General features: G+C 46.0%; 2 protein-coding genes across 5 annotated transcripts; both read left to right on the plus strand.

The window, feature by feature from the left end:
* On the plus strand, positions 1-6,815 carry rprd2a (regulation of nuclear pre-mRNA domain containing 2a). Of its 2 annotated transcripts, XR_015855104.1 has the most exons (11): positions 1-491; positions 980-1,109; positions 1,349-1,500; positions 1,581-1,633; positions 1,756-1,882; positions 1,955-2,130; positions 2,451-2,808; positions 2,907-3,110; positions 3,238-3,393; positions 3,471-5,174; positions 6,570-6,815. XR_015855104.1 is itself a non-coding variant. In XM_088365671.1 (10 exons), the coding sequence occupies exons 1-10, from the start codon at positions 317-319 to the stop codon at positions 4,964-4,966; spliced, it is 3,027 nt and encodes a 1,008-aa protein (XP_088221797.1). In that variant the 5' UTR covers positions 1-316; the 3' UTR covers positions 4,967-5,712. The 2 variants fall into 2 exon arrangements, 1 of the variants encoding a protein (XP_088221797.1); XM_088365671.1 differs by lacking the exon at positions 6,570-6,815 and having other exon boundaries at positions 3,471-5,712.
* Positions 5,147-26,715, plus strand: celf3a (cugbp, Elav-like family member 3a). 3 transcript variants are annotated; one of them, XM_088365680.1, is made up of 15 exons: positions 5,147-5,174; positions 6,570-6,645; positions 9,731-9,882; positions 11,382-11,464; positions 19,222-19,270; positions 19,996-20,124; positions 20,752-20,831; positions 20,907-21,050; positions 21,216-21,360; positions 21,660-21,809; positions 22,123-22,182; positions 22,934-23,038; positions 23,292-23,435; positions 23,888-24,020; positions 25,772-26,715. In XM_088365680.1, the coding sequence occupies exons 3-14, from the start codon at positions 9,738-9,740 to the stop codon at positions 24,013-24,015; spliced, it is 1,362 nt and encodes a 453-aa protein (XP_088221806.1). In that variant the 5' UTR covers positions 5,147-5,174; positions 6,570-6,645; positions 9,731-9,737; the 3' UTR covers positions 24,016-24,020; positions 25,772-26,715. The 3 variants fall into 3 exon arrangements, with proteins under 3 accessions (XP_088221806.1, XP_088221807.1, XP_088221805.1); XM_088365681.1 differs by lacking the exons at positions 5,147-5,174; positions 6,570-6,645 and adding an exon at positions 8,350-8,848 and having other exon boundaries at positions 19,999-20,124; XM_088365679.1 differs by lacking the exons at positions 5,147-5,174; positions 6,570-6,645 and adding an exon at positions 8,352-8,848.
* Positions 26,716-27,043: the final 328 nt, after the last annotated feature.

Here is a 27,043-nt window from a genome sequence, read left to right on the forward strand (position 1 = left end):
TTTGCTTCTTCCGACTAGAAACGCGGAATTTGTCACTTCACAGTCCTACGAAGTTCTGCATCGCACGAAATCGCCCTTCATTTTTAATCGAATTGATACTCATGTCTACACGCGTTGCTTTCATTCGCGCGTGAATAGCGTGTTATTACTGGACGCAGAAAGGGAATTAGTAAATATTTACGAGATCGTAACATGGCGATGGCCGCACGCAGCGAGCGAGTCTGTGCAACGGTAAGCTAGCCGGTGAAGCTAGTGCTAGCCATAGCTAAGTTGAGTGCGTTTTGCTGAGGACAACTTAAAACGAGGAACTCTCGACATGGAAGCTGGAAGAGCGCGCAATTCTGGTGCCTCATTTGAAGCTGTGCTGGATACAAAGTTACTAAATGTGACGAATACAATGGATTCCATTCAAGGGCTGTCAACGTGGTGTATCGAGTACAAGAAGCACCACAACATGATAGTGCGACAGTGGATCAAGTGTTTGAAGAAATGTAAGTGTTGTTTTCTTTGTACCTCAAGACGTTGATGATCGGTTGACTCGAGTTTATCAGTCTAAATCGTAAAATGTATTTGGAGTACTGTGCTAACTCATTTCTATCGACGAATTTACGTTGCTATTAGCTTAGCCGTTTCCAAAGTAACGCTTGAGTTGCTCGTGAAGCACACCGACTTCTGCACTTGACTATTGCTTCGCTTGCCACTTTTGTATCAGCGGATAAGATGTGAAATGGTTGTCCCATATTAGCTGGTATTACACGGAAATAGCAGTATTAAAATGTAGCAAAGCATGAATGAGGCCATGTTTGAAAACCGAACGAGCTAAATAGAATGTTGTTGTTATTATTCCGTGCATTAATAAGGACTATTTTCTCAGTCATTCGTTATGCCTATGAACAGGCATGGTTATGAACATCACATGGAGTTTCCTCCGCTTCTGATTTGTTTTTTCTCTCTCAACATGTTATTTCTTCTCCAACAGCTAACACAGCGCACAAGCTCAACCTGTTTTACCTCGCCAATGATGTCATTCAGAACTGCAAAAGGAAAAATGCTCTGGTCTACCGCACTTCATTTGCCGATGTGCTCCCTGAGGCTTTTGTGCTGATAAAGTAAGTCAAGCCGGGCCTGATCAATTGAGCACAACGCCATTCGAGATGTTTCATTCGTTGTATCTACTGCCATCTAGTTGAAGAGCATTTATTTGTTCGTCCTGAAACTATTGATGTCAGTTGGCATAGATAAAGGAAGAAAGATAGCAATCGTGATTTCTCGACCGATTGAACGAACCGGTTTAGTGTCTTGTGAACAGGATAAGAATCTGGCCTGACACAATTTTGTGGTCGTGCAGACAAGAAGGTGACGCAAAGGTGGTGAAATCGGTGCAGAGGATTCTGACCATCTGGCAGGAGAGAAGCGTCTATACAGACGCCGCCATAGCTGAGCTCAAGGGTATCTTAGTCAAAGAGGAGACCCCGCCTGTGACACCCGTGGAGCAAAAAAGTAAGCCTGATCTCACCAGTGGGATTGCTTGACTTTAGTAGCTGCATGACTTCCTAATGGTTATTTGAATTCAATTACAGCTCCAGTTGAGTCCAAGGCAGATATGCAGTCCAAGATTGTTGCAGAATTTGTGGTAAGACAGTTTGAGGAATCAGACTGGAGCTAAATGACTTATCTTGAAGGCAAACAAGCATGACTTAAAAAACTCTTTGTCATTTGATTTTTTTTTTGTTTCAAACGTCCTGTTTCTTCAAGCCCCAGTCCTTCATCGAGCAACTGTCGAAATACAAGAGGTCTCTCGAGGATGTGGACCTTAGAGAAAAGCAATTGGCAGCCATGAGGGTTGACATCTGCAGTTCTGAAACCCTCAAGAAGCTGAAAGGTCCCAAAATGATTCCGCGATCATTTCATCCAGCCACAACGCTTTGGTTTTACATTGATCCTTTCCTTTCAGATAAGGCAGGAGGAAAGAAGTTCTCCCGGGACTTTGAAGAAGGCAATACACAGCTCCAAGAGTTTGTCAAGTTCTTTGACAAACAAAATAAAACGGGACCGCTTCTTCTGGAAGCCCTGAGCAATGCAGATATCTTCTATGAGATGCAGTACAAAGAGGTCAAGATTGTTGCCAATGTAAGTTGAATGCTTGATATCATTCCTGTTTGGCTCTTCCATTTTCTTAATGGATCCATCCATGGTAATGTCCCTTCCTTCCTTCCTTCCTGCCTTCCTTCCTTCCTTCCTGCCTTCCTTCCTTCCTTCCTTCCTTCCTTCCTTCCTTCCTTCCTTCCTTCCTTCCTTCCTTCCTTCCTTCCTTCCTTCCTTCCTTCCTTCCTTCCTTCCTTCCTTCCTTCCTTCCTTCCTCCCTCCCTCCCTCCCTCCCTCCCTCCCTTCCTTCCTTCCTTCCTTCCTTCCTTCCTTCCTTCCTTCCTTCCTTCCTTCCTTCCTTCCAGGCCTACCAGACGTTTGCTAACCGAGTGAACAACCTGAAACGCAAGCTGGACAACCTTAAAGCGACCTTACCAGACCTGGACGATTCACCTATTCCCTCACCCTCTGCGGATGCGCCATCTCCAACGGGCTCCGAATCTCCTTTCCACGACCTGGAAGTGGCCAAGCCTCATCCAGATATGGACACCTCCTCCGCTTTGGATGACGAAACGGAACCTCCGGCCCCAAGTCCTCTGTCTTCGATTGGGGATTCCCCAAAACGAGTGCCCAATAGTGGCGGCGGCGGCGACGATAACGTTAACCGGGAAGTGGAAGACATGGAGCTGTCTGATGATGAAATAGTCAGCGGAAGCATCATAGGTGAGCACTTTTAAAAATGCTTTGTCATCTTTAGCTGATCCGTGTGCATATTGGTTTCGGTCATTTTTGTTTTATTTTTTTTTTCTTCCCTTCCACAGTTGAGGAGCAAGCGAAGAGCTCTGGGCCAAAATTGGAGGTGTCTAATCCCATTAGCAAAAAGACAGAGCCATCAGTAGCAACAGAGCAGCACGCCTCATCGGATGCCGCGGCCGCCGCCGCCGCATCTGGAAGTCTGGAAAATATTGACCTGGGCAAAATCGGCTCTATCCTCAACAGTTTTAACGCAGCCATGAAAAACACAGGTGAGGAGACTGAATCGAGATGGTCACAATTTACAGCACCTTTGCTTTGCCTTTGAACGATCCGCTTCATTGTTAGATTTCATGACATGGGAATTTTTGGAAAAGTCTGCCCTTTGTTGTAATGCAGGAGCACCTGGGGAGAGTCACTGCTCATCAGCTGAGACCTTGGCTCCCTCCTCCGACGATGCCACCGCGTTGGTGGACATACTGGCACAGGTGGACATGAGTCCCGCCGAGCTCCTTAACGCTCTGACTAAAGTCCAAGCCCAAGGTGGCCTTGCCGGTGAGCTTATTTTCACTTTGACAACCATGGCCTCATTTGATGGATTTTGACACTGATTGTGCGCCGTCCGTCATCAGGCATCACTTCTCTTCTGAGCAGCCCCGCTGAAAATGACCCAGAAGAATCCTTCCATACAGGCAAGCCTTCTCCCTTACCCTCATTCACATCTGCTTCAGCAGCTCCCAATCAGAGTTCCACTCCCTTCCGCTCCGGCACGCCGTCAGACGTCCCCGAAACGCCGACCGCTGCCCCGACGCTGGAAGTACCCGGAGAAACGCCCCCCACAGCAGGAACGGCAGACGTTGCTAAACCGGACAGTTTAGAATCCAAAATTCACAACTTCCTTCATGGCAATCCGGCCTTTAGCAACTTTGACCTTAGTTTCGCCCTTCACCTCCCCAATAGGGCGGATAACTTGAGCCCGGCGAGAGGAACCGACGCGCAGGGCGGAACACCGGTGCGTGACGAAGGCGGAGGCACCCCCACCCAAGATGAGGTTATGGACGTGACGAGGGGGCTCCCGAGGTCTTTAGGTGCAAACCCAGAGAGCGGGATGCCGGCTCCGTTCGCTGCTCCTCAGAACCCAGAGAGCGCCACCCTACGAGGCCACTTACAGCCGGGTGCGGCTGAGAACGGGCAACTGTATCAAACGTACCCGTACGCTGAGAACAATACGTCAGATCCCGTCGCACGATATGGGCCAGGTTCTACTCAAGGTGGAGGAGACGGAGCCACAGGCGGCGCACAGGCCTTTCAGGGGACGGCCGATAGGGCTTGGTACGACGAGGGGGGCTTCCAGCAGCCCGCGGGCTACAATGTTTCCATGCCCGCTTGTAACCAAACTTTTGAGTACCAAGCACAAGCAAGGACAGAATCGAAAGGCTTTCAACAACCCTCAGACTTCTTCAAAAACCTCCTTCCTCCTGTCCCTAAGTTACCTCCCCCTCCCCCCCTCCAAGCAGTGTTGGCGACTCCCGCCGAACAGCAGGCGGCGCCCCACGCGGACATGACCCAAGCGGAACCGAGTAGGGGTTTCCCCGGGATGGTGGTCCACGATCACGGACACAAGTCGGTCTTTCGTTCGGATGAATCATTGTACGACGAGCAGGGCGCAACTCCGGACGACGTGCATTACCCGCAAGAGCACGAGGATTACCAAGATGATATCCAAGCCCAAGGGGGCCCTGGCTTTCAGAACAGCCCTTACGAGCGCCCCGAGGCCCCTTTCTACCCACGGGGGGGCAGCCCTCAACATGCCCTCCTCAGAGGCAGGGGGCGCTTTGCCTCACTGGATTCTTTTAACAACCAGAGACGGAGCCCCCCTCATCCTCACTTTGCCCCCAGGCGGCCGCCACCGTCCCATTTCCAGATGCGTCCCCCTGGCATGCGACTTCCCCATCGGGTTCCCCGGCCCGGTCAACCCCCGTTTCCCAGGGGTCCCCCACGTCCACCGTTTCCTAATTTTCTGGGGCCTGATCCGAGACTAAGGGGCAAGCGACCGGTTCCCAGGGGAGGACTATATCCCGGTCCCATGTTTGCTCCCAAAAGACCCTTCCCACCCCCACGCTACTGACTGGACTCAGGTTCCTTACCTGCGGTGGGAGGTCAAATGTGAAAAGGCTGAAGGGCAAAATCACTCAGACGCTAAATTAGTGCCGATGAAGCGAATACGCTGTCCAAATCTGAACTGGCAAAGACTGAGAAAGAATGAGAGCCACAGACTCCAAAAGGCAGAAGCTCCCAGAAGAGTGCTGAAGACAGAAGATTACAGAAAATAAAAGGTGGATATATATACTTTTTCCTTTCACACTTTTGGACTTTTTGTTCCCGTAATTATGTATAACTCACTCATCAGTGTTTGATAGGGCGGGCGGGCGGGCGGTTGGGTGGGGCGGTTCAGTGTGTGCATGCGCTGGTAGCCACCGAACGTATCTTTAGCCAGGAGAGTGTCAAAAGTACGTGTTGAGTGCTTCATCTTTGCATCTGCCATTTGTTTTCAAGTTGAGTTTATTCACACCATCCATCTTAAAGCACCCGTTGGAGAGTTCCCTTTTGGGAATGAACATTTTTTTACAGGTTTTGTTCCTCCTACAATTCACGTTAGCTATTTCACCGTTGGAACGTTTATAGTCGTGAAGCGATGGTCTCTCCGTTATCCTTATGCTGCGTTGAGAGGCGACCCCTTTCTACTTAAAAGGAGACGAGGAGCGAGGGAATTTTTTTTCCACCCTACGCAGAAGCGCTGACGTTTCGGAAGGGGATGGAAGATGCTTCACTTTCACTTGATTTGTACGGTTGAATAAAAATTTGATTTTGAAATACGGTGTTGTTTCTGCTTAAACGCCATTCTTGGTTCTCATGTCACGTTTTAAACCATCAACTTTCAAAGAAAAAAAACCAACCAAACATAGGCTCATGCCATTTTTCAATTTGGCGTATCTTGCAATCAATGTTAGCATGAGCATTCTGCTTCTGCTACTAATAAACAGCGGGACAAAATAGAAATTCAAGATGCCTTTTAGCTTGAAAGAATGAATGGCAATTAAAACGATGTTTCAGTGTTATGTAAACGAAATAATTCAGCTACTAGCTTAAAAAATGCACAAAACATTGAGACTGAAATCAAACTATCGAAACATTTTCCTTCAGCCAGTCTTTGATGACCAAGAGAACAACGTTGGCCTCCTATTTAATATCAATAAAAGCTGATCATTTGTCTAATTTTCATCTTCATTCTACTGTACAACACCCAAAAAGGAATGAATACACATTACAAAGCCCAAGAGACATTTGTACGAAGCATAAATATAAGCTTATACGCACTCCATCAAACCAATAGCATCCTACCAATAGCATCACCATCGTACTGTTATTAATGTTTTTCATTGATGAACTGATCATTTCAAAGTCATTGTAGACTCTCCAACGACTTTGAAATGATCAGCCTACAATGTAGAGGCTGTTGCGCGTGAAGGAGGGAAAGAGGGAGGCTTTTTTACAGTGTGATCATTTCCATCCTTTGTTGTTTGTGCAATGATGTGATCAAGCGGTGTCCCATCTATCCTGTGTGAGGAATAATAGAAGCCTGATTCTGTGTTGCATGACTCCATTTGATCCTGCTTGAATACCTATTTCCTGTTTCATCAGCCTTCCTCCCCTCCTATTTTCATCCTCAGGGCCCCCACAGCACAGCCACACTTTGAAGTGTCACATGTGATGGGAAGCCTTTTTGGAACATCTTCCCTGATGCAGGTGTGTGTCAGCGGCACTGGAGTGCTTCCTCTTTCAATCGGCAACCTGTAAGCTTCCATCTTCTTGCATCACTTGTCCTGTCAGCAATTGAATCAAAGTGATTTTATTTTTGTTTTTTTTGCGTGTACTGAAATCAAGGAGTGGGTGTTAATTAAAATGATATATATATATATTGCAAATGAGTATTTCCCCCGACCCTCGTGAGGAAAAGTGGTCAGAAAATGAATGGAATTGTGTATTTTAATCTATTCAATTTGTACTTTTTATCATTTTGATATCCCCCAGTTATAATACACAAGGTGACAAGCAGCTTTTCGTGACCAGATGACGTTGCAGGTTGTGGAAAAAAAATGGACCGATTGTTTCAGTGGCGCAAACTACATCCGGTGCTTTGTTTCCTTCCTCAATCACGTCCCGATGGGTGGATTCAAATTCAAATGCTTTAGCCTCGCCTCTACCCCGTGCAGGCTCATGAGGATTTAGGGAGCAATGGCAGATGGCGGTCTCAGCGCTAAAGAGCAGCCGACGTGTTCCCTTGTGGCAAATGCAGGATCGCCCTTGGATCCATGAGATGGTTCACATCGTGACTGTGTGCGAGTGTGAGGCGTCGCTGTGCGCATGTCGGCCGTGCGCAGCCTGCAGTCATGTGGCTTCTTTGTTTACATGGAGCCACATTGCATTGAGGGCTTGTGTGCGTGAAAAGACATATCGAATCACAACTTTGTGTGTTCATCATCCTACGAACGGATACAAAGCGTTCTTTGCTGTCACACTGCATTGGGGACGGACGGACGGACGGACGGACGGACGATGAGGGCGAGAAGTTGTTGGAGCCTTTCAGCACCACGGCCAGTTCAGTTCCACGACCAAACAAAAGACGGATTTGCGTAGCTGGATGTCAGGGAGCGTCCTGAAATGCTCCGTGAAAGGTGAAACGAAGATGCACAATTTGGAGCTGCATGCGTGTATGGAAGCAAATGGTCACATCAAATTTACGCTCGTATGACACAGATTGTTCAGACATGGGCCATTCCAGAATTGTAGGACAATATAGGTTATTGACTTGTAAAAGAAAAGTACCCCCTCTAGCTGTGCCAGTGATTACGACTCGAAGCATTCACAATAAAAAACAAGTGCTTACCTTGGGCCACCTCATGGTCTGAACAACGAGCTTGATGATGTCATTTCAGCTGAGTCATGTAGCTCCCTTTTTTTTCTCCATAGTTTGGACGGCTCCATGCGTTCAGTAACTCTGATTATTTACCCCCAATTCTGGAATTGCCGCAGGATGGCTGGTTGGACCTATATTCAACATTCTGGAATAATTTACAGAATTCATATCTGTTTGTTCTGACTCTCTTTGGAGTATCGATCCAAAAAAATATTATTTTTCAACGTGAAGCCTCTGTAATTTCATTTGCCCATCGAGTTTTGGATGTCACCAATACTGTGCAAATCTAAGTCGGCGAGAATAAATGTCATTCCTTCCAATAAAGAAAAGAGGACAGACGGAAAGAAGGTTTGAAGCGCAGCATCGAAATAATAATAATAATAATAATAATAATAATAATAATAATAATAATAATAATAATAATAATAATAATAATAATAATAATAATAATTGCTGCCAGTAGTTTCGTGACGGTCCCTGACGGTTGACTGGCCCCGCCCACTGGAAGGATGGAGCGAGATGGACAGGGAGGGAGACACCGGCTTACGACGTCAAAGGAGTACACACACATATACACACACACACACACACACACACACACGCTCACATACACGCACATAAACACACGCTTAGAGGATAGAGAGGACTGGAGAACCAACACACTGACAATTCCCTGCGCTCCACTCAAGGAAGCCGAAATATCCAACACATTCACGTCGGTCGGTCGGGTCGGCGAGACATTTGGGGGATTTTTGTCTGAGGAAAGAAAAGAAAGATCTCGGGAGCGTCACGTTAAAGGAGGCGAAACTCGCTCGCTCGCTCGCTCGCTCGCCCCTTTCCGAATGAAGCCTTGTTAAATTTGCTTTCAAAAAGGATTTCAAGAGCCACCACAAGTCCAATGAACTGAATCGTTGAGACTGAACAAGTCCGAGGCGGAAGACAGGAAGGCAGGCAGGCAGGCAGGCACGCAGGCACGCAGGCAGCCAGGCGTCCGCTGTTTTCGTCCATTCTTTGCCAAGAGCAGCACCACAGGTAGGATTTGCAACTCTTTGTTATTGATAGAGAGCTCTCAATTGAGTGGGAAACGTGTCAAATGAAGTCGTTGTTCTTATCGTTTTCCCCTGACAAAGACTCTCCAGCTGTGGTGACACACACGCACGCACGCACGCCCGCACGCACGCACACACACACACACACCCCGTCATGTTGAGTAAGGGATTAAATGTTGTCATTATTATTACATCGACATCACCATCTGTGAACATGAACGGTCGTATACTACCAGTATGGATTCCGAATGTTCATAACTGACATCTTCTGTATGGCTATATGCAAATAGAACACAAATAACACTTGTTGTAGGTCTAAATGTCATATTTACACGCAAATGTGTTGATATGAGCCTTTCTACAATCATTTGGCATTCTCTTTCCATACATTTGGCAATAACGCATCATCAAATGTGTGTGTGTATGTATGCTTCCAAAAGATTGGGATAGTATCCAACATCATAACTAGAACTCCGTGATATACAATATTTGTCCAGTGAGTAATAAGAGGTCCTGGAAATGGAGGGAGCCAACATAAAATGGTTGTCACTGCTACATAGATATATTTATTATGTTTACCCGCCGTCCATGATGTGTTGATTGTTCCATTTTTTATGAAATTGCGTATGAAGTCATTCTCCAGAGACTCCCAGAATGGCAGTCGGGTTTACAAGGGCTTTTGAGTGAATTCTCCCATCTGCACCTCCATGGCCGGCCAGCCAGCCAGCCAGCCAGCCAGCCAGCCAGCCAGCCAGCCTCCTGTTTGCACCTCCTGTGCAGTGTGAAATGAAGCCCACGGGCAGGCAGGCAGGCAGGCAGGCAGCCTGGGCTCAGTGTGTTTTGTGTCTTTCTTGCTCTTCCACAGACTCTCAATGAAGGAGCCTGACGCAATCAAGCTCTTCATTGGGCAAATACCCCGAAACCTGGAGGAGAAGGACCTGAAGCCCATCTTTGAGCAATTTGGCAAGATTTATGAGCTGACAGTGATAAAGGACAAATACACTGGGATGCACAAAGGTAAGGGAGCCATTCCACTTGTGTGTGTATAGAGTTACTTAGCTGACATGTCACTTTCTATTTGGACGAGATACTAACCAGAGCACAACATTGGGTACACCTAATATGCCATTTGAGAAAAAAAATCACAGATAATATTGTTAGAAATGTATTCATTCAACGCATATTGTATTATAGACATCATGCTCAGGTGTTTACTCAAAACGATTTTGCCCCACTTATTTAGAAATGATTAGCATGACTGTATGCAACAAGCAGAATTGAATTAGAATAACTTTTCAAGGCATTTGTAGATATTTTGTGTGTAAAATCTTTAGAATCTTTCAGACACAATTGTAAGCTCTCTTTTTTTCGAGTGACAACAACTTCATCAGCATTATTTTACACTGTAATCTTCAATTGTAGAATATCAACAAATTTAAATGCAAACAAAATACTCTTTTTTTTTTTTTTTTTTTTTAACAAAAGTCACAGCAGGAGGATGAAGGAGTCACATGCGGCCACAGTTTACTGAGCCCTTTACGAGGTCTCTTAAAAGTGAGCAGGATTGTATTATGAAATATCAACAGGTTTGTGCGATCCAACCTAGACAGCACCGCCGCCGCTAAGTATATTATCCACCTGTTCTGAAAGACAGGCTAAAGCTGTGAGGTTAATGATTATCCTGGCTGTCATTTCAAATGCAAATCTCAGTATGAATTCATATAAACCATCAGTCACTCGGGAGACTCGCAGGCCAGGTGCTATCGGTCCCCCAACACCATATGACACCTCCTCTGCATATATTTACATATTCATGATTGGTGGGAGCCCTAAAAGGTTAATGAAGGCCGTTTTGTATGATGAGGGACCACATACATTCACATCCAATGGCTTTATATATATATATATATATATAAAAAAAGAAAGAAACGCATTTGTTTGTGATCTAACCAGTGGTTCTTGTGCTGTTATTTTGCTCTTTCTTCGAGCCGCTCGCCTTATTTTATGTGGACATAGGCATTCAACCAACCAATCAATCAATCAGGGCTTGCACAAGAGCCCTGAGCTGCCTTGAATTCTAATTTGTCATCTTATCTAGACATACTCTGGACCATTTGACTCATTTCAGGAGAATCTTCTGGATCTAATAATAATAATAATAATAAAATCAACCTTTTTTTTTTTCAATAGATTTTTTTTCAGGGAAAAACACACACCTCTATTTTATTTTTTCTGTGTGTTTATTTTTATTATTATCGTCCATTTTATGTAGCGTATGTGGAAAATGCCAGGAAGAAGCTTTTTCCAATATCATTTCCCGATTGTATTGTACTGATCATAATGGAATTGCTAAAGCAAAAAGTCATCCGATGATGACGACCTAAGCTACAGTAAGCCCATCCAATCCATATAACGTGACACGTGCGCTACTGACATTACACATTGAATAGCGCGCAAATTTGACATTCAAATGACACGAGTTTAACATTTGCTGATCTACTTGTGCTGGTTTCCAGGATGCGCCTTCCTGACGTACTGCGCACGTGAGTCGGCTCTAAAAGCCCAGAATGCACTGCACGAGCAGAAGACGCTGCCAGGGGTGAGTGCTGCTGCTGCTGCCGCTGCCGCTGCCGCCGCCGCTGCCGCCGCCGCCGCCGCCGCCTTTGTCTTTTTATTCAGATACACGTAAACCAAAGCCAAAAAAGGCTCAGACAGTCTCCGAGTGACGCAACGGGGAAAACCAAGTTCGACTCGCACGCCCCAACTTCCCCTTTAGCAGATACGCTCCAATCAAAGGTCAAAGGAAACTGCTCTCCCTCATGTTTCAATTTGCCACACGTCGGCACCACGAGGCTTATGTTTGTCTCATTCAGCCGCTTGTGTCTTTCACCGTGGCACCTCCTTCCCAATTGGAATCAAAGTAGCATAGCCAGCCAGGCAGCAGGTGTGCCAACATCTCCAGAGCCAAATATGACATGACAGCCACGTCTCTATAATAAGCCCCTATATGAGAGATGAGGCGACAAGGCGAGGGATGACTGCCACTGAGTGCGCACCCAACTTGCCATCGTTTCCTCTTTTACTAACAAGACTTTGTAACTCCCCCCCCCCCCCCCCCCCAACCGTTTCCTTTTTTGTTATTTTGGTAGGAATTGACATCCCTCACTTCTTTTTTCAACATTTCCTCCTCTTAAGCCAAAAGCTGATGACTCCATTCAAATAGCATGATCATTTTCTGCTTCAGTCATGCTGGATACACTGATGCCTTGGGAAATAGACTGTCAAACCAAACTCAAGGTTTGCCGTAGCTTCATGCCAACAAACCATGCAGAATGCCATTGACACGCTATAAGTTAGCATCACTTCATTTCAGTTCAGAATAAAGAAGCTATTTGAACAGAAATGGTGGCGCAACACACGTAGACAGATAAACACGGTCATATAGTCTTTATCGTCTACGAAGCAAAAATATGCATATTGTTGTTGCCAATTGTTACAATGCATTGGGAGAAAAACATTCGTCAAATGAAAAAGAGTTTCTTTTCCATTTGACGAATGTTTTCGATGGCAAACGGGCTCAAATGTCATCATGTTATTGTAAAGGCATGCCATTGCCTATTTTGGGGACATTTGGACAGAGCTGGTTGTGACAAAACTAATCCCATTGTTAGCGTGACAGTAGTGTGACCCTTCCTGACCTCTTGAAGGGATCAGCAGGTCCCATGGCTAAAATCCCCCTGCCCCACTCGTCTATCTTTCTACTCTAGCAGCCAGCCCAAAATCTCTTACCTCTAAACTGTGGGGAACGTGCTTCTCATGCTTCTGTGTTCACTCCCCCCTTTTGTATGTGCTTAAATAGACACAAAAGCATCTTATTAGCTCCACGTAGGCCAGGCCTCCCTGCGCTTGCTCCCAGCTGTGGCGTAATTGTCATATAATAGCACCTACACCGCCGAAGAATAATGGACTCCGGCATCCCATGGACAAAAAAAAACAAAACATGAATGCAATTACACGAATGAGGAGAAGCAGAAAAAGAATATTGACCGAGCACTGTGAGCTATGTTTCCAAGCTGTTCTTCTTCTTTTTTGGTGTTTTTTAATACCGTGGTGTCTAAGTATCATTAGAGACCCAACAAAGGCCTACATGAGCAGGAAAAAAGTTGACAGATGGCAAACAACAGCACCTGGCTTTGTGTTCAATTTCAGGTGAGAGGCCCGAGAGTGAGCAGGCCCCGCCCCTTTCCAGACCCACTCATTATGTGGCTTGTCAGCGCGCAAACATACGTTGATCGTACGTTAAGAGAAGCCATTATGGAACAGTGATGCCATATGTCACCGTTGAGCGAGCCGCTCGCTCGCTCGCTCGCTCGGCGACGCGCGTGGTCTCATCTTTGCTCCATTAGAAACGGCCGTGTATTGCCCTTCATCAAAAGTCACTTAGCTGAATTAATATTTGCTACAATGCCCCGCTCTTCATTTGAAATGCAATCACTATTTAATCACGTGAAAAAGCCCGAGAACGTGTGTGTGTTTGTATGTGCCGTGGGGGAAGGGAAGGAAGGGAAGGAAGGTGGGCAGGTGTTCACACTAACACACTTTAATGAGGGATGTATTGCTTTTGTGTCTGCGTCTCTTCGCTCATTCATACATGGAGCTTGCATTATGGGATGTCTTGTGTGAGTGTGTTTGTGCCGTCCATCCGAGTGGAACGTGTGACTAATTGTGACACGTAGTCACCCGTAAGCATCCAGACGAGGAGAGGTGGGGGGGGGGGGGCTTTATCAATCGTCTAAAAGAAATGGCTAATTATAGCACACTCTTTTGATGCCATGAGGATTTGGGGGTTATGATGACAAAGGAAGCGGTTGGGGGGTTGTCCAAAATCCATAGTATGCATTTTAACAAAACGTTTCTTTATATACAATTTTTCATTTGAAAGACAGAAAGGTTTTGTGCTGATCTTCCTTTGCTCACTCATGAGCTCCTTAGTTCGTCCGTGATTGAAAGACAAGGCAGGGAAAAAGGTCACTTGTCACTCTGCAGTGACTATAAAGCTGAATGCTGAGTAGATTGATGAATTCAAGTGAAGTTGGGCGGGCGCACAATGGGGCTTTAGGTGGGCTACATGCTAGAAATGAAGAAAGATTTCACCAAATGAACAGCGGCTTGCAGGATGGGTGACGGCCGGCCGGCCGGCTGACTGGCTGGCTGGCTGGCTGGCTGGCTGGCTGGCTGGCTGGCCGGGGGGGAGTGTGTTTATCAGCTTAAATACAGACATCTGTTACTGGGAAATAGTGTGTTTAGTGGGGGGGGGGGGGGGGGGGTGTTTGATTGTGTGCACATGCACAAAAGTGGAAGGGGGATGGATGTGTTGGGCTCTTGGAACTTTGGCATCAGGCTGCTAATCTAAAGTGTGCGCGCATTGCACGACGACAGAGTTGCGGTGGCATAAACAAGGTCCAATTTGAAAACGAGCAGACTTATCTGTACTCGCATACTGTACTCGTTCGTACGAGGGAGGGAAATGTGTCCAACGCTCGCTTGTGTTCCCTCTCTGCTCCGCTGAGTCGTGTCAAACAGCAGCTGACATGAATATTTAACAGTCTGAAGGGACCATCGTTTTCTTTTATGAAGGAAATTATTTTCCAGCGGTAAACTCAAAATGAAAGGTGGAGCGCAATCTGTTTGGATGTCAAAAAGATTTCTTTTTCCTTGTAGGAAATAATGGAAATTGACATAAAGGGTCAATATTTTGCCGACATACAGTGAAGGTCTCTGTTTTCATCAACAGCATAAATCGTGAAGAGCCCACGGCGGAACTCTCTGCAGAGGTGGCTTGGATCCGCTATCGGTCATTTCACGGAGGCTGGCAGATCTGAAAGAGGGAGGGGCTATGCCGTCGTGGGCGCGGTCACGGCCGACCGTTTGATTCGTACGGCACCGTTCGTACGAATAACGTGCAGTAAGGACGCACGGGTGTAAAATGTCCTCAAAAAATCCAACGGAGAACAAGACACAACTCGAAGAAGTAGCGCACAGACCTCCGCCAAGGGCAAACAATCCATCTGTCGGAATTGTTTGATTTCCAAATGCCATTTTAAGAGCATATTCAAGCATTTAGGTGCAGCGCCATCTGCTAGATGGCTTTGATGGCTGTCCCACTTTGCCACAATGCATGCGTATGAGTAGTGCTTCAAGTCCAAAACATTACAAACACACCTCATCAAACGTTGATTGCCAATCGGCAAACATCCGAAGACCGTATCTGTGCAGGGCCCCGCCCGCTTGGAGCATATTCCACCTGTGAAAACATAAACAGGGGAAGAACTTGTGCCGCGGGATGTCATTTGAATAGAAATGTAGACATGGCATCGCTACCCGTATTGGCTGTATTATAGATACATACGTATGACATGAAAGTGGATCTTTGCCCTTTGCTGTACGACTTTAAAAAGCACTGGTCTTTGATTGGGATGTGATTTTGAATGTTGATGTGCATTCGCCACGCTGGTGCTGGTGCTGCTGCAGCAGCAGCAGCTCTGTCGCTCCAGACTCAATCGAGTGATTGAATATTATCGAGCTGTGCACTGACGAGCTGTCAGTGTGGCTGATGTCTGGAGTTTGTCACAGAATCCGATTTATGGTACCACTTTGTGCGCGTGTGTGTGTGTGTGTGTGTGTGTGTGTGTGTGTGTGTGTGTGTGCGTGTGTGTGCAGAACAATAACTGAGCACTTTCCCTTCTTCCATGCTTTATTCCAAGCTTTTGTCCGACCTTCCACTGTCCCACTCTTTGTTTATCACCTTTATATCTGTATTTTCACATGTGAATCTATCGATTTCCACCTGTGCCTTGTCTTTCTTTCTTTCTTTCTTTCTTTCTTTCTTTCTTTCTTTCTTTCTTTCTTTCTTTCTTTCTTTCTTTCTTTCTTTCTTTCTTTCTTTCTTTCTTTCTTTCTTTCTTTCTTTCTTTCTCCCTGGAGTGTGTTGATGGAGACGCAAAAGCAGCAGAGACAGGAGAGGAAGCGAGCAGGGAGGAAGGGGGAGGTGGCAGGTTGATTATGGTCGCAGGTCTCGTTGCCTGGAGACAGCTGGGACAAGGGATGCCAGGTTGCTAAGCGACCCCGCACGATGCAATGGCCAGCGCTGCTATGTGATGGAGCCGAGTGGAGGGAGGGAGGGAGGGCGGAAAGAAGAAGGGAAATTGTCTTTGTGCCCCACGGCCCCACCCCTCTAAATACTCCCCCCCCCCAGTCTGCCTCCGCGCTGTAAATGTTCTTGAAGGAGATCCACGGATATATTAGTCATTCAGAAGCCAAATTGAAGGCGAGAAAGATGCAACCCGGGTGGAAAGAAGTGAGATTTTCATCGCTCTCCTTGTCATAGAAAGGGAAGAAAAATGGCACTATTCATAAAATCACCCCAGGAGATGATAGTGTATTTTATTATTATTATTACAAGATTTGCTAATCAGAAACTATGATATACATTTGAGAATCGTCAATTTTACGCTCCCCCCCCCCCCCCCCCCCCCCCCCCAGTATTTTGCCACTACTTTTTTTTTTTTTATAACACCACTAGCCAGCCACGCTTCAAAACGACACGGTGTAGGAATTTTTGAAATCTTGCAAGCAAAGATACCCTCTGCATGTCTTGAATGCAATTCAATTCAGCCATTCGGCGCTTGCTTCTGGGCCGCTAATTGAATAGTCGTGCGCAGGGCACAAAGATGATGTCGCTTGTGTCACATGTGTGCACTTATGCCAAGAGAAGATGTTTGTTTATCCCTGCAATTGATGAATATAGAACATCATTGTGTGTGTCGCGCACCGCGTGATATTGATGAGGTCTCTGCACAAGATTTTTGTAAACAAGCCGTGCAGCGGACGGAAGGGGGTGGGGGGGCGGGCGCAGGGGGTGAGCTAGCAACAGGAGGAGGAGGAGGAGGAGGAGGGAAAAGCTTGTAAAATGTGTCAGTGATGAAGGCTCCGAGGGAGCTCTGCTCTCAAGGCTAACATTCAACAGGCGCAAATGTGTACGCTTCTCCCTCCCTCCCTCCCTCCCTCCCTCCCTCCCTCCCTCCCTCCCTCCCTCCCTCCCTCCCTCCCTCCCTCCCTCCCTCCCTCCCTCCCTCCCTCCCTCTCATGCCGTTCTTTTTTTCCTTCCAATCTAATTCCCCCCATCGCATCTCCTGACTCCCGACCCATAAACACCCTTTGTCCTCTTTCATTTGTTTGTCTCTCATCTCCTACGCGTGCTGTTTACCTGCTCGGCCGGTGGTCCTCACGGCAGGTGTTGTCATGGCGATGGCCAATACGCGAGAGGTAGTCATCGGAGCCCGGGGGCCGGTTGCCGTGCCGATCTGGAGTGGCTCGGCCTCAATGGCCTCTACTTCTCGCTGTTGTTCTTCTGGTGTATTTGGATTTCTATCTAGCGGGGCCATCTGCTGCGCCGCCCCTTATCTTTGGCTGTTTGTCTTTGTTGGCCAGCGCCGTCGTTCAAACATGACACTGGAGATGATGATGATGATGATGATGACGTTGCACAAATCTGATCCATTTCACCATGCTTTTTTTGGTTTGTTGGTAGAATCCTTTTCATATTAGCAATGGTAATGATACAAACAAGGTCCAGTACCAGTTTGATGACTTTTATGCTCTTATAGAAGATGATGAATGTTTGTGAAGAAAACTAGTCTGATCTTCTCTTCATCAGCATATAGACAGTGGAAATGTTTTCTCTGTACGGACTGCGTGGAATTGACAAGTCGCCGACGCGGTAACGATGGCAGCCACCAGTATTTCCACATATGACTCTAATGTCCTGTGACACGGCTTTAAGTGGTGCAGCGCAAACGGATTGGGCCGTAATTGATGTCAAGCAAACAGCGGGCAAGGAGACAATTGGTCCAGGCTTTTAAGATCCCAACAACAACAACAACAACAACAACAACAACCACAACAACGACATTGCTGCATGTAGCTTGATTGAAATTCACCACATCCGTCCGTCCGTCTGTGACTATTCCGATGGGCCTGGGATAAACACGCAGGCCACAATGGCAGGTGTACTCACAAACAATCATTTCATTACATAGATTTATTTACTATAAAAATACCAATAGCCCTGCAGAGGTCAATCCAAAAGGTCTAAGAAAGTGTCCAGTTTAGCAAAGCTGAACAATAACAACGTTTGATTGAGTAATTGCTGTATGATTTTAAGAGCGTCCCCCCCCCCCAGCCCTACACTACAGCAACTTTCCCCGTCCCCACTAATTGGTGCAATCAATGGGACCCCCCTCAGCGAGGAGCCCCCTTTGCAGCAGGTGTTTGTGTTATTTCAACGTGGCATCAAGAGCAGTTATGCATGCAGGAACTGGAGGCCCAGAGCGATCAATAGTGTCTCCCGGTGACCGATCACAGCCGATTAATCAGTGACACAAGATCAGTGAGTGGTTGAAATGTCACCAGCTCCATAATTAAGACCTTCATTAAGCCACAGTTAACAGAGTGGCACCCTGTTACTACATGCATGCACCCCATCCTCCTGCTTGTCTTGTCTCTCTCCATATGTTCCATTCTATCCCTCAATCTGCATTGAACTGTTTTTCCTCTTTTCCTTTTTTGCGCAACGTCCCCCTTTGTGCGCTCTTCATATTTGAAAGACACTCATGTGTGCAATTTCATATAGTGCTAGGCTAAATAAAATAGAAGGCAATTGTGGGGGGGGGGGGGGGGGGGAATCATTTCAGCAGCTTGTCAGTTGATGAAAAGGAAGTTTAATCCCGTGTTGTTGTGCTAACCCCCTTTTGCCTCAATCTTTCATTTCCACGTCCTCCGCCCCGCCCTGCCCTATCACCCGGCCGGCCGGCCGGCACGCTTCATCTTTGCCTCTCTGTCAGGCTGAGAATATCTTGGCTATGGTGTGATGCCGCATGCTCCTGTAATCCAGATTAGCCGGCGAGTGTTCTTAATCTCATCACTTGCCCGATCCCTGTGTGGGCGGGTGTGCTTTTCCTGGTTTTGACGCGATAGGGACGGAAGGAGCCATAGATTTGGGATTAGAGTGGATTCTGAGAGAGAGTCACTAGAGGGAAGGTAAAGCGGAAGATCCTTCCATCGTGCTACTGCACACATGGGAGGGAACACTTCATTAGGTACACCTAATAACGTCCAATATGTCAAATGGGATTGAAACCATGACGGAGGTACACGTTGAGGTTTTTCACCCTTTTGTTCTACAGCCATAATGATCAATGATTACAATATTAGAACATATTCCTATTTTGAGCAATACAAAAGAATTGGTCATGAAACAATTGACTGCATCATGTGCATCCATGTGTTGGTTTACAGATGAACCGTCCCATCCAGGTGAAGCCAGCAGACAGTGAGAGTAGAGGGGGTAAGCGACACCTGAGTCCACCCACAACACACACGCACACACACGCGCACACAGTCAGGTCGCTATTTTTGGCCTTTTGAAAAAAAGCAAACATGTTGCGAGCAACAGCTACATTTCATTCATTCGCTTCACTTTCAGCTCGTCCTCGTGCTGACTCACTGTCACGTTACGGCCACAGCTGAAAATACTGTGGCTGGCTGGCTGGCGGTGCATTTTGTTAGCTCTCTCGTAAGCGTTGTCACAGTATGAAATCCAATTTCACGTACTGTACGTAAACAATAGCAGCTGAGGAGTACAAGCCTTGTGGGAAATGAGAAGATGACGTCACAGACTGGGCCATAAGTGGAAGAATATTTTCCGTCAAGAGCCACCGCCAGCTGCTGCTGTTAGTGTGTTTTGATGTGCTTTTGCGTTACTGCACTCTGCTGGTGAATTGAAGTGTAGCAGCAGACGGCCTCAATTGGACGTACGCTTGTCGGCTTTTATTCAAATGTTCATTTTGGAATTGATCGTCATACGGTAATGAGGATAATGATGTCATCCGATCTCATCACGCCCAACAAGTGACTTACAACCGCACACAATACAACGAAAGAAATTCCTTTGATTTCTAAATCCAATCGTTTGCATCTTTTCTCATTGGCCATCCCCAGCTCCAACTGTTATGACCTAATCATATGACCGTGTTCTATCTGCCTGCTGTCGATACGCTCCTTCCTCCTTAGAAGACAGGAAGCTGTTTGTGGGCATGCTGGGAAAGCAGCAGACGGACCCCGATGTCAGAAAGATGTTTGAACCCTTTGGCAGCATCGAGGAGTGCACGGTGCTCCGCGGGCCCGACGGTACCAGCAAAGGTAACCTCTCCCGAATTGCAGAGCAAATAAGAAAGTCGAGCTCTTTCAAAAGGCGGAAATGCTCAATCGCTTGAAATCAATTGATGGCATCTATGAAGCCTCCGGCACTTTGCCCTCGCATGACTATCGCGGGTAACAATGCCAATGACGTAAATCAAAGTGTGACGACCGTTCAAACGTCGACGCCGGGTTTTCCTGCCTGCCTGCCTGCCTGCCTGCCTGCCTGCCTGCCTGCCTGCCTGCCTGCCTGCCTGCCTGGCTGCCTGGCTGCCTGCCTGCCTGCCTGCCTGGCTGCCTGCCTGCCTGCCTGCCTGCCTGCCTGCCTGCCTGCCTGCCTGCCTGCCTGCCTGCCTGCCTGCCTGCCTGCCTGCCTGCCTGCCTGCCTGCCTGCCTGCCTGCCTGCCTGTTGCCTGAGGCATGACTAATGGCGCAATAGGTTTTATGGCTCATTGCTAATGACGCGAGCGGCGCTTTACGGCTTGTGATTGATGAAGCAACGAATGCTTCCCGGACCATGTTTAATGACACCAAGGTTACCGAATTAAAGGTGGCGCCAAATGTATTTTTAAACGGACGCGTCCAGCGTGCGCGAGGCCCCGCTATGATGCGGCCTGTCCTCTGGTCTAGGGTGCGCATTTGTAAAGTTCCAGAACAACGTGGAGGCCCAGGCTGCTATCAACGCTCTGCACGGGAGTCGTACTCTACCGGTGAGCCTTGTACACGCTGGCACATTGGACATTTTGCCTGGCAGCCCGTTTCGATTTGTCTTTCTTTCCTTTCAGGGAGCTTCTTCCAGTCTGGTCGTGAAGTTTGCCGACTCGGAGAAGGAGCGGGGACTTCGGCGAATGCAGCAGGTGGCCTCTCAGTTGGGAGTCATCAGTCCCATGACCCTGCACCTCGGCGCCTACAACGCCTACACGCAAGCTGTGAGAAACCGTTTCTTTTCGCACTTTACAAAGAATCCACGTTTGCGAGCGACAGCTCGTGAGCTAACCGGAGCCGACGCGAGAGCCGTCAGTAATGCTCGGTTTGGAATTAGAAAAGAAAGAGAGAAGCTTTGGCTTCATGCCTTTTTTTTTTGGAACCCCCAGTTGATGCAGCAGCAGGCACTGGTTGCCCAGTCGGCCTACCTTTCTCCCGTCGCCACGGTGGCGGCCGTTCAGATGCAACAGCTGGCTGCCCTCAACCCCAGCAGCATCATCGCCACACCCATCGCTTCCATCACTCCCTCCTCAGGTAACGTAACAAGAGACGCCATTTCTGCTCGAAAGCGAGAGTCGGCTCTATCGTGACGATAGGGAGGAGGGCTCGTCTCGTTGACCATGTCAACTATTTGATGAGATGTGAAATGACACCCAAGTTGCGCTGAGCTGATATCGATTCAGATTTGACCAGGCCATTTTGTTGTCTTATCAGATTAAGACGACTTCAAAAAGGCTCAATGGGCGATTTCATGATTGAGCTCAGTAATCGCTGCAGGGAGTAAGACTTGTGTTTCAATTCGATATGATTTCTTTCCTTCTCCTTATGCGCAGGTACCAGCACTCCACCCTCCATTGCGGCCACACCTGTTCCCGCTCTGCCTCCCCCCATCGCAGTGAGCAGCTACCCCTCCGTGGCAGCGCCACCCAACGGCCAATCAGCAACCGAGGCCCTGTACACCAACGGGGTCCACGCCTATCAAGGTATCCATCCATCTGTCATCCATCCATCCATCCATCCATCTGTCATCCATCCATCCATCTGTCATCCATCCATCCATCCATCTGTCATCCATCCATCCATCCATCCATCCATCCATCTGTCATCCATCCATCCATCCATCCATCCATCCATCCATCCATCCATCCATCCATCCATCCATCCATCCATCCATCCATCCATCCATCCATCGGCATGACCCTGGTGTTCCAGTCTTTCCAGCCAGAGTGCAATTAAGAGCAAATGAAGTGAAGCGACATTATTTGGAGCGTGCTGATGATGTTTTTTGTGTCACAGCTCAGAGTCCTGTGCTGGACCCCCTGCAGCAAGCTTACACAGGCATGCAGCACTATACAGGTGAGGCGCACTCACTCCGTCGTAATGTGGAACTCAAAATGATGGGAAGTTTTTAGAATGAGGCAGCAGCACAAAGCATCATCATTAACAGTGGATGGTGCAGCGTTTCCTTCATTATTAAAGGAATACATGACTCGTTTAAAAAAAACAAAAAGTCTTTTATGTATTTCAAATGTACGACACTATTCCTTCATAGCCAAATATTAAAAATCAACATTCTGACTCTCCGTTCCATTTTACACAGGATACGTGACCTGAATACAAAAAGCTCTTATGTAACGTCATAAAAGACCTGCGCCCCATTTCCAGCAACCGTTTAAAGTCGACATCCAAATTGTCATTCTCTTATAATTGCTATTTGTGCACAAGGAATCATATTCAAGCAAGTGTTCAAACTCAATCCTCTGTAAAAAATCGTATCCACTGTGTTGTAATCATATCAAGAAAAGATGGAATTTCTCATCACGACGCATGATTTAAAATGCAAAGATTTTTTTTCTCATCTGCATGATTAAGCAGCCCGATTGCTTGAACGTATTTAGTATTCTTTGGGCACTACTTGTATTCTTATCGACATCTTACTGAATTTCTTCAGATAGCATTCACAACTTTGTTGCTTTACTGCCAGATGAATTGAGTCATCTAAATCAAATATATATCAAATTCTGAATGTAAATAAATTGCCATGTCCCTTAATAACATGTCAGTGAGATGTTTTGTTTTTGTTTTTTCTTTTGCCAATTTCCCGCAGCCACCTATCCTGCTGCCTACAGCCTGGTGGGGCAGCCGTTCCCCCACCAGCCCACCCTGGTAGCTCAGCAGCCACAGCAGCCGCAGCAGCTACAACAACGTGAAGGTAGGGGGGGGGGGGGAAAGCTCTTTGAATGTGAAATCACCTCAGACGTGTTGTCCAACACGTCATTTGGCAGAATTTAGATTAGAGATTATCAGCGTGCAAACAGCCATGCAGTGCGGCCGCTTTATCGCTTCTTGACTTTATCAGCTTTCAGTATGTACACCTTGCTTTGGTAGCTCATGATTACAACGATACAATGGTAGCATTAGGCTATATGGAGTGAGAACCATCTCTTTCCTCTCTTTGTGCAAAGGTCCCGAAGGTTGCAACATCTTCATCTACCACCTGCCTCAGGAGTTCACCGACTCTGAGATCTTGCAAATGTTCCTGCCCTTTGGAAATGTCATCTCAGCCAAGGTCTTTGTCGACCGTGCCACCAACCAAAGCAAATGCTTCGGTGAGCTGGAGCGTTTGCTGATAACTATTATTATTATGATGATGATGATAATTGTCAGCCGTGTGGTATTTAGAAAGAAAGACAAAAAGATGATTCTGGACGCGGGTTGCTTCATACGCCAAAGGCACATATCTTACATGAAAAAAAAGAAATGTCACAAAGCATAGACAGTATGTACTACTAATAATTTGGTGTGCACGCTGCTGTTGGGGAACGTTATTTTGAAGCTTTCCCGACCTGATGAGCTGCTGTTTTTAGGAAGCGGTGACAGCTTTGACGAAGGCTGAAGTGACAGCCCAAAGTCCGATTTTTCTAATCTGGGAAAAAAACAACAACAACTTTCAACCTACTTTGAAAAAATGACAAAATGAACATTTTAATTTGCCATACTTGTGCAAGCCGCTATTTCAATTTGTACTTCATCAATGATTGATTGTTTCTATTCTCCTCAGGCTTTGTGAGTTTTGACAACCCATCCAGTGCTCAGACTGCCATCCAAGCCATGAATGGCTTCCAGATAGGCATGAAGAGACTGAAGGTGCAACTGAAAAGGCCCAAGGATGCTAACAGACCTTACTGAAGGAGGTGAGCTTCAAAGTAGAATATGGCACAGACAGACAGACAGACAGACAGACAGACAGCTACTAAGATGAGCCAGCCAGCCATTCAGCCAGTGTAAATGAGAGCTCAGTTCTTCTAAGGTGGCCAATCTCCATGTGGAACATGTCAGTCATCCACAGTAGATTAACTTGAGTGCGGCACAGCACGTCTATGGATGGATGCATTGCAGGCAGGCAGGCAGGCAGGCAGGCAGGCATCGGTTTGAATGTTTTCTAGTGTTGGAATAATCAAATCTCCTGTTGATCACAATGCAACTGCTGTCAGTCATGAATTTTTCTTTGACCTTTCATTTATTGTTTTTGTGCTGTGCCATATGCCATTTTTCCTGAAACAAAATCATCACACCACTCTCAAGAGCGTCTGTCCCGCCCGCCCGCCCGCCCGCCGTCTACATACATAAATCGTGGAGACGTGCGTCGCTATGGCTACGGTTGCTTAGCGAGCGCTAAAAGCTCCCCCTTCCTTCTCACTGCGTCGTAAGTTAATTGGCCTGTGTTGGTTGCTGTGGCGATATTGCCTGTGATGGTTGCCATTAGCAATTTTTTCTTTTGGGGCCGTTGCCTTGATTCACCATGCTCAACTGCATGGCGGGTTACTGTGGCAACCGTCAACTGTGTTTGGTGCGTTGTGAGTTTCCTCTTATTATTTTGTCGTGATTTCAATCCTTGCAAACACTGATCGATAAAAAGTCACTTGACCTCAGCATTTGTAAGTAACTGATAATCATGACATGCTTTTTGTTTTTGTTTTTTTAAACAAACCAAATTGTCAAATAAATATCAACTTAATAGAGTTCTATCCTTCACCTTTTTTTGAATTTTTTATTTGGTAATCTGTCATGATTATCATTCTTACACTTTCCCTTTGTTTAGTTGGATGGTGTGGTAGTTTTCCGTGAAGGGGTTTTTGTTTGGTTGTAACTGAATTTCATGTGACTTTGTGCCTGAACTTTGGTTGTTGTTTGTGACACTGGAAATGTAATGAGCATATTTAAATACATAAATAGGGGAGAGGACAAAGTTTGTTTATGACGGTAGGTACGTACGTGTGTGTGTTTGTGCGGGTGTGAGACGAAGTGAAATTTGGAGCGTAAACGTCTATGTCATATGAATTGGGTATCTATTTTGGAGACGTTAGTCTAAAAAGTTTCGGGTTAATCCGTTTGGTTCCTGTGACATGTGCTGATGGCGGAGGAAACGTATTCCTCTTTAGGAATTCTGGGGACCGAAAACATATCGACAATCTTCCATCAATGTGTTCCTCTGAAATTTATAATCTACATCATGCTCACAGTGTATCTGCAAATCACCACCGGCAAGTTGTTGTAAAAGTAGGAGATGATGATGATGATGATGATTATAGGACCACGCAAATAGGCAACCTTTTTCATCCATAAGATTTGGGCAAACATTGGGGTGAGTGCCCACCAGAATTCCTACTGTGCATGTTCTCAATTAATTTGCCTGCCTAAAGAGATGAAAAGCGACTTTTGTCCAAATGTGCATTCACTTGCAGCACTATGACTGACTGCCGCTGTTTGACTTGCATGGACACTCCAATTGAATAGTGTGACACTCCTCCCCTGCAGTGTCATTACAAGCAGTGCTTATTGATTGCAGTTAAACAAACAAACAAACAAAACAAGAAAATGTGAATTTGTACGTATCTCATGTTGCTTTAAAGACTTTGTCTTTTCTCTCTCGTTTTGCCTCTAGGACAATTTAGGAGTTCAATCAAGAAAAACCACCTCGGGATGTCCCAGCCTTGTTTGGTTGTTTGACCAACCAGAATAGCACATAGGAGTAACACTTTACACACACACACACAGACACACACACACACACACACGCACACACACACACACACACAGACAAAAAAGACAGTATGACATGATTTAAAAATACACCAAAAATACCAAAACACGAGTAACTGCAGTAATATCATCCAGCCACAAATACTACAATATCAGAAGCGCTCCAAGAGTTCCTATCATTCCATAGCTGGATTCATTTATATGATGTACATATTCTGTCAGCAACAAGCTCTAATCTACATGTTTAAAAAAAAAAAAAGAAGAGCATATCACTTATGTGATTCTACTGAACAGGGTCCTGCTGTATAGTGTGATTTGTGATCTAGAAGGTCGGCTCTACACAGTCGGGAGGGAAAAGAAAATATATTCTGTATCATTACCACTGGTAATTTTGTTATGTAGAAGTAGTTTGATTATTTATACTTAAATTAAGACGATGGAAGAGAATTGAATGGGTTTCCTCACACTGTAAATACCTTGGTTGGGAGAGGGCGGGGCGAGAGGGATGTGTAAAAATCAAAATCTTCTTCTGCTGCCACTACTTTTCAACTTTACAAAGTGGAAAAAAAAGGGTTGGGATTTTTTCTATCTTGTTTTTTTTTTTTAACGTTTAATTTATTTGGTAATACATTTGATGGGAGGGATGTGATTTGTTTTTATTTATTTGAAGAATTAAGAGGACTCATTCTTTCAAGACAATGAATATCCTTATTATAGAGTTTTTAATTACATAAATGTAAGGAAGTTAAAAAAAAGCATAATGTTTCCTTATTTATTCTCTACAGTCGCTGTTTTAAAATATGTCTTTAAAAGAAAATAAAGTACAATTTAGACAAAAGACAGAAATTGTGGCCGATGTTATGTGTGGTTGGTGCCATTTCTCCATAAAAAGGAACTTAATAGAGAGAAGACGGCTAAAATAAAGAACAATAAGACTGTTGTGTGTCACACACGTTTTATTGTGACTGTATGAATATGGAGTGGATGGGGGAAAAGTGTTTGGAGCTCTGGTCTGCCAAAGCATTCTGGGTTTGGCCTGATGTGTCTAAACACGCTTCTGTGGCATGTCTGAAGTATGACGGCCTCATTTCTGGGCTGCAAGCTGCTGTGAAAGAGACAAATAGTCAATATGAATACAATTATAAAATCCTATAGAACAATAGTTTTCTGGATC

This window comes from Syngnathus floridae, chromosome 21 (assembly GCF_059516105.1).
Source record: "Syngnathus floridae isolate MCC-2025c chromosome 21, RoL_Sflo_1.0, whole genome shotgun sequence".
NCBI classification, from domain to species: domain Eukaryota; kingdom Metazoa; phylum Chordata; class Actinopteri; order Syngnathiformes; family Syngnathidae; genus Syngnathus; species Syngnathus floridae.

Coding starts and splice junctions, on each gene's coding strand:
- rprd2a (XM_088365671.1), top strand. CDS start 317: ATGGAAGCTGGAAGAGCGCGCAATTCTGGTGCCTCATTTGAAGCTGTG. Junction 1,883..1,954: donor AACCCTCAAGAAGCTGAAAG/GTCCCAAAATGA, acceptor CTTTCCTTTCAG/ATAAGGCAGGAGGAAAGAAG. Junction 2,131..2,450: donor AGGTCAAGATTGTTGCCAAT/GTAAGTTGAATG, acceptor CCTTCCTTCCAG/GCCTACCAGACGTTTGCTAA.
- celf3a (XM_088365680.1), top strand. CDS start 9,738: ATGAAGGAGCCTGACGCAATCAAGCTCTTCATTGGGCAAATACCCCGA. Junction 21,361..21,659: donor TTCCATCACTCCCTCCTCAG/GTAACGTAACAA, acceptor CCTTATGCGCAG/GTACCAGCACTCCACCCTCC. Junction 21,810..22,122: donor CGGGGTCCACGCCTATCAAG/GTATCCATCCAT, acceptor TTTGTGTCACAG/CTCAGAGTCCTGTGCTGGAC.